Genomic DNA, 7,118 nt, shown 5'->3' with positions numbered 1-7,118 from the left:
ATGTCACGCACATATTTACATGTGTACTCATATTGTAAGTATGTACATATGATGATGTTTGAGACGATTGTTGTTTTTTCAGAAGAATGTTTGTGTTTTTTGATTTACATACATGCGTACGCATATATTATTTGTACATATGTATGTGTGTACGTAAATATAGAGAAGCGCGCTTTTTATATTTCTGATAAATGATATCTTGATTTGAAATTGATTTGTACTTGCATACATGTCTGCCGGATAGATGCGTATGAAAGTTTTAAATGATTAGAGGTGTGGTTAATGTACATACATATATTATTATTGTAATATATTATGTTTTTACGATATTACGATAATATTTCATATATGTATATAGCATATATACATGCATACGAAGTTATATAATATTACCAATGATAAGAAATATTTAAAAATTAGCTTTTATTTGGACATTAACTACAAATATTACCATGAAAATARCGTAAGTCAATAATTATGTTATCAATTTTGCATGAATTCACAAAAATTCGCAAAATGATATTCATATCAATTGATATGATTGCATGTAAACGTATAAAAATATAAGCCGTTGGCCTTTTGGCTTATATTTTTTATACGCGTCTGTAAAAGCAATGTATATTTCTGAGYATAATTTTCATTCAATGCTCAGCTCTGTTCACTCATCTCTGTTAATGTTTCTCCTTCCGAGCCAAAAGTGGTGAAATCCACTAATAGAATTTTGTTAGTTCTTGACAGTTCACACGCCTGTCCGCAATTGAACCTTCTCTATATTATACATTCTCTGTATGTAGTTTAGAAGGACAAGCGTATACTAAAGACTATTGATTATTTTCATATGACATTTGGCACAGATGTTTCTGATAGTTAGTTTATGTTGGTTATAGAAAAAAAATTCTTCAACAAATGGGTTTTTCGTGGGAAATTTAAATTTAAAAATCTCATTATTATTTGCCACAGTAATATTACATGTCTGTCATTGCGATAAAGCCTATATGTTAAGAGAATTTGAATTTACTTACCTCTTAGAACGTGCACAGTAATACTTACTGCTCTGGCATTCGAAGGAGCACAAGTGTAGTTACCTGCGTGATGAAAATTGACCACCTCTAAACTCAATATACTGGATGTAGGTGATAATAAATATGGAGATAACTGGGATTTAGATGTCCACACCATTGTTTTGTTAGTATTATATTCTTTGTCCTTGTTTTCACTCCGTTCATTGTTAAGTTTTTTATTCGTTAGAATTAAAGAGTTTTCTGAATTTTGTGTTACTCTTGTTACAGCAGTATCCACCACTGTAGTCGAAGTAACTGAGAACCCCTCTTGCGCATCATAGTTGACCATTTTGTTGTTATGATACCTACAATAAATCACATGTATAAGCCAAATTAGTGCCACGTTATGTAGAGTAAGGTCAATTATAAAGTTTATACATTGTAGTAGTTTCAATAAATATAATTTGGCTAAGTTCTATTATAAATATTTTGTCTAAAATATTCATTAGGCTGGCAGAATACAAATACTTATATTTGAGAAGAAAAAAATTTTGAAGTGAATTTTGAAAGTGGTAATCTACGAGTACATATTTTCTTTATTATATTTTATATCAATTTACTTTTTATTATTTTGTATGAACAAAATGTTCTTTAATGAAGTAGAAAGTACAATTAAAAAAAATATGATATATGGTATTAAAAATTCTTTTCAACATGTTCCACATACTATAAAAGTTTTGTCCCTGAAAAATTTTCACTAATATATTTTATTTCGTGGCCGACATGTTTATATTAAAGTCAACCTAATTGCCTCTAATAAGATATAAGGTGTRTTCAGAAAAAATGAGCATTTTAATAATTTGCTGGTTTGGAGAGTCCAGTAGTCAAATTTTCTTTTATTATGCGTACATTAGAGCAGGTTGATTTAGAAGGAGATTAAAACAAAGAAAAATTTCGTATGCGGAAAAAGTTGTATGGATTATTCTGGCCATTGTTCTTCGAGCCATATATTTTTTAGGTGAAGTTTAGTTGTTAGGCATTATAAAAACTCCTTTGTTAGTTTTTGTAAATCTGAATAAAATTTAGTAAATAGATGCAATGTGGGTCTTCAGTTATATTATTTTCCGGCTAGCTGCTTTTAAAAGGAAAAAACAATTAATTTTGCAGAACTGTACTCTAGTACATACTTAAAAATTACGATTATATAATATCGAAGAACTGTTCGCAATGTAACACAATGCTCATCGGCGAGTCTATTTTACTGTACAATTTTAAAGCAAATGCTATCTAAACTTCGAAACTAATGGATTTACGTTTATATTTCTCGAGATGCAGCAGTTGAAATTGCATATTTCTAATTGTCCATTCCTCATCTACGTTTTTTAAGATTTCAGATGAAAATAAACTTATTGATTATATTTTTTAAATCTCTTTTCATTTTTATATTTGCCAGTTTCTTCTTGTTTTATTTCCTCCTTTTCGTTTTAATGGCTTGTCCGATGTTGAACAGATTTTTCTGGAGTTTCTCCCAGGTAGGAATTGCCAAGCTTCACGACCGCATCAACCGTGGATTAGTCGTGGTTAACTAGGCTTTGGCAGTCCGGGACTGAACCAGGCTTGGTATTTTAGTCACACCGGCTAAAGTCCAGGCTTGGCTCCCTCCCTGGTATCAACCCTGATTGCCAAGTTTGTACCAAGTCTGAAAGAAGTCTGGTTCATTCAGCCTTGGATTATAGCTTCTTATTGATTCCTTTTCAATCAGGCTGCATCCTAATTTTACTTCCCAGCGAAATCAAAACGTGCAATGTCCAATAGTATAATGCTTGATTGCTAACCATATTAATTTACTTCTCAATATTTATAATATAGACATCTAGAAGGCGCTTTCATCGAGAACACAAATGTCAACGTCTACAAATTAAACTCGATTAATTAATGAGTGTTGTTCAATCATGAGTTCTACAGGGTATTCGAAATCGCGGGAACGAGTGAAAAAACATCGTTTTTTTTAAATTTGGTGATGATAATAATAGTGTGGTCAGTTGTGATGAGGATATTCGTGATGTATCAAAGGTTTCTTCTGATAGAAACTTGCTCCAAGCACAGAAAGATGAAAGGAGCCCTAACCAAGCAAAGCCATCTCATAATTTAGAAAATTTTGCAGAATCTCCAAGTGGAGTTCTACAACAAGATACATCGCTAGAGAGTTTCGCAGGGTGTTCAAGTTTTATGTCGGTTGACGACGATGATGACAACGCAATAGCACCTGTCAGTCTAGGAGCAGGTGTAGCCCCTCAACAGACCGAGCTGATGATCTCAGGTATTGAGATTGAAGCACCTCAGACCCTCACTGAGAAAATGCGCCAGGTGACACTTGATAATATAGGCAGCATCAAGATGAAAGTGGTGAGTGGATTTTGAGAAATTCTGCGCAGTGAAGGACACACTGAAATGCCATCCACTGCCCATAAACTTCTTGGCTCCAATCACCGAGTGAAAACCAAACCGATGATGGCGTATAAAGATCAGATTAGGGATTTTTTATATCTCGGAATTCGAAATGGTTTGGAGAAACGAATAGACCTGAATGTCTAGAAAGAAAAAGACATACGTGTGTTAGTTCATATAGATGGATTGAAGGTAAACCATTATTCCAAGGGAAGTCTATGGCCTATTACGATGAAGTTGGYGACAAAAAAATATACCTGCAGTCCTTTTGTGGTAGCCGTGTTTTATGGTAGGTCCAAGCCAAAAAATTTGAGTGGTTTTTTGAGTGATTTCTTGGAGGAAGCTAAAAAATTAATCCTCGAAGAAATAACCATCTAATGCCGATTTCTTATGGAGAAGACARTTTTAGAATGACAATTCATCACCTCAGTCAGCTCTGTGATGACGCAGCTCATTTTAAAACTCACTGAGTCAATACTCTGCATTTTGGGGGGAGAATTTTATAGGCCAGTTGAAGGATTTTGCAAGTAGCCGAGGGAAACCTTTGGCTCAAATCGTCAATCGCCTCAGTGCTTTAGACTCATCAGATAGTGCAAAAGTGAGACCTCGTGTTGCAATACGTGAGGTGAAACCTTAAAAATTCAATGGGATAATTTTAATAAGTTGTGAAGAATATTCATCAGTCAAATCAGTAACTTATAATGTGTCATAGTGAAAAGTCAACGGACCATATTTACTTAGATGGATTTAAACTGCACTCCTTAAATGCTGTGTTTGACGCTCCCTGTGCGTCAAGAGAAATTGGCATTTTCGCAATTGACAAATTAGCTGGTAACCATCGGTGCTGTGAAATCCAAGTGTTTAATGATGAAAATCAAAGAAAAATATTATGCTGTGTCCTTGTTGCATTCGTAACGTCGATTGTTTCAATAGTGCAATTTTGAAGGATATGATGGTTTTTGCGGGGGTTGGTAAATGTTGGTGTTATTGTATATCCCGCAACAACGGTAGCGTGACATTGCGCACTGCCTGTGGGCAGTAAATAACAGCTTGGATTAATTCGCTATTTCACGTAAGTATTTTTGCCAATTGTTTATGATTCAGAATGGAGTATTATTGTCTTCTCCGCTTTTATTAGTTGCCTCAGCATTTGTCGAAAATTTTCCACATTTCCACAATCTTTTCATATAACCTCCAAAAAATCATGCCTGACGATGTTGACGCCATTTACTGTGTTGAAACCTTGAGCGATAAAAAACTTTAGACAGTTAATTCACACATTTGTGAGAATACTTTTTGAAAATACTTCCATTGAATATTACGTCAATTAATTATTCGAAGAATTATTGCAAAATACATTTGTGAGAATACTTTTTAAAAATACTTCCATTGAATATTTCGTCAACTAATTATTCGAAAAATTATTGAAAGGAGCATTCACTAAAATGGATCATTCAAGTACACATTTTTTTATTCATCTACTTCCTCATAATGAGCACTCAAGAGGAAGATGGCAAATTGTATCAAATTGTGGAGGTCCTGGACGAAATTGCTAAGACTGGGGAAAAAAACATTGAAATCGTTCCAGCGTCGTGGGTGACCAGAACCGATGGAAACAACAATAGTACTTGTGCTTTTCCTCCGCCCGATAAATATTGTATATACTGAAACCAATCTAGCTAGAAAATTAACCAAAAATCAAGCGGCAATGATGTGAAATCAAACTTCTTCTGTCTTAGAACAAATCGTCGAAGAAAGGGGGTCCTCTACATTAAGAACATCGAGAGTTCCTGAGGCTGAAGTTTCCAGAAATAAAAATCAACCAAGAGATGATGAGGCAGCCGGGGCTAGAGCGTCTCAAAGTAAATAGCTGTGTTCATTTTTTTTTTTCAGGAAAATTGAACCTACTAATTCTCATTTTCATTAGGTAGAACAGCGTACAGTGACACAAAATCAGAGAAAGATCGGCATTGATAGTTTGCCTTACACGTCTGAGGGGCACTGCCATAGGCGATCCTCTTAAAGGTAAGCACCAACCATATTGTGGAGGAAATATTTGTATTTTCTTTGTTTTTTCTCATTTTTCAGAATTTGTCATAGATTACTGGGATGCTAAATTGGATTTCCTCATGTACAAACTACGTGACAGTTTCTCAAACTTAAAACGATGCATCCAGAACAATTTAAATAGAAAAATTGAAGAGCTCAAGGTTAACATGACCATGCATCATTTTGCTGGAGCTCAACCCATGGCGTCCCCTAGGGAAGGATTATCTACAAACTTTCCTATTAAGACTTTTGAAGAGTTCCTCGATTTTGAGAGGACTCTCGACCAAATGCATGAGGACAATTTGGTTAATCCTGAAAAGGCTTTGAGCAAGCGTGTGACACTTGTGAGTTTATTTGGAATATATTTACATTTTGAGGCGTTATTATTGACTTTACCAATTGTCTGAGAATATTTTTGTGGGTTGTTTTTTCAGGAAGAATTTATGAGTGTGTTAACGCATAAAGAACCCAATTACGCTGCAGACATTAAGAAGATCCTCAAGGAATTAATCGCCAAAGAAGTTCAACTTAATTATAGTGGCGTAGGCCGTGTTGTCAAAGGAAAAGGAAAAAAAAATTTCAGTGCAACAGCGACTTTTACGTGTATGAGAGATTTGTATGCGAAGTCCATTCATGGTGACTGACTTATTTGGTTTTCATTGATTTTTTTACTCGGTTTTCAGGTTTCATTGAGACAAAATACAAAGACTCTAATCAACCATTGAAGATTATTACGATTACAAGTCAATGGCTAGCAGGTGCTGGCGACAGAGAAGGAGGATGCATGCCGCGTAAAAAGGAAGTTGGTGCAGTTTAACTGAAAAAAGGGCTTAGAAGGATCGAACCAGAACTCACCAGTCAGTGAAACTTAATTTTACGAATTTATTGTTTTACGTGTTAAAAAAAGGAGTTAATATTTAAAGTTAATTTTTTTGTTCAATATTATCAGGGGGTTTGTCCAGTTAATATTTCAGGCAACAATTTTGTATTTTTTGTGTTTAAAAAAAGGGAGTTACGTTAATATTTTTTGTTCATTGTTATCGAGAGTTTTGTTTAGTTACGACAACATAATGCTTATTTTTCATTTTCCATGTGCATTAAGTCCATTTAAAGTATATGTATAACAATATATATAATATTAATAATATAATAAAGACAATTAAACATAATTACTTCCGATAAATCGTTCTTCATTGAATGTGCCAATCCACAAAGTACCTATTCAAATTACATCTTAACCCTGGCTAAGCCAAGGTATTAAAAAAAAATAAGCCTGGAACGGCGCTGGTTTCAGGGCCTGGACCAGTGTTAATAAGACGGCGTGGGTCAGCCCTAGTTACAAGGTCTGGCCCCACGTTACATTCCAATGCTCATCCACTATTGGTCCTGGCTTGGATTCCAAGCCCGATCCACGCCTGCCAAGTCTTGGGAACGGCCTACCTTTTTTTGTTTTATGGATACGCCAAAGGTGGGTGTAAATCTTCAAAAGATATTGTTGGCCCGTACCAACAATTATGCCCGATTCGCATACAGCGCATACGTGCTAAAGCACCCCTTTGCCCACAAACCTGTGTTTCCCTGCGGAACTACCTATAGGCTTTCCTTCGCAGGGCAGGTATT

At 35.0% G+C, this 7,118-nt stretch overlaps 1 protein-coding gene across 2 annotated transcripts in view; it reads right to left on the bottom strand.

Moving 5' to 3' along the window:
• The window catches only part of LOC108974465, a 113,444-nt gene extending 112,083 nt beyond the window's left edge, over positions 1–1,361 (bottom strand). For both annotated transcript variants that reach the window (XM_018942319.1, XM_018942320.1), the window contains exon 1: positions 1,023–1,361. In XM_018942319.1, the coding sequence (XP_018797864.1) occupies positions 1,023–1,350 (328 nt within the window). In that variant the 5' untranslated portion in view covers positions 1,351–1,361. The remainder of the gene's footprint in view (positions 1–1,022) is intronic.
• Between the last annotated feature and the right edge of the window lie 5,757 nt (positions 1,362–7,118).

This window comes from Bactrocera latifrons, unplaced genomic scaffold, assembly GCF_001853355.1.
Source record: "Bactrocera latifrons isolate USDA-ARS-PBARC rearing strain unplaced genomic scaffold, ASM185335v1 scaffold_554, whole genome shotgun sequence".
In the NCBI taxonomy this organism is placed as follows: Eukaryota; Metazoa; Arthropoda; class Insecta; order Diptera; family Tephritidae; genus Bactrocera; species Bactrocera latifrons.
This window is presented reverse-complemented; position numbering and strand designations above follow the sequence as displayed.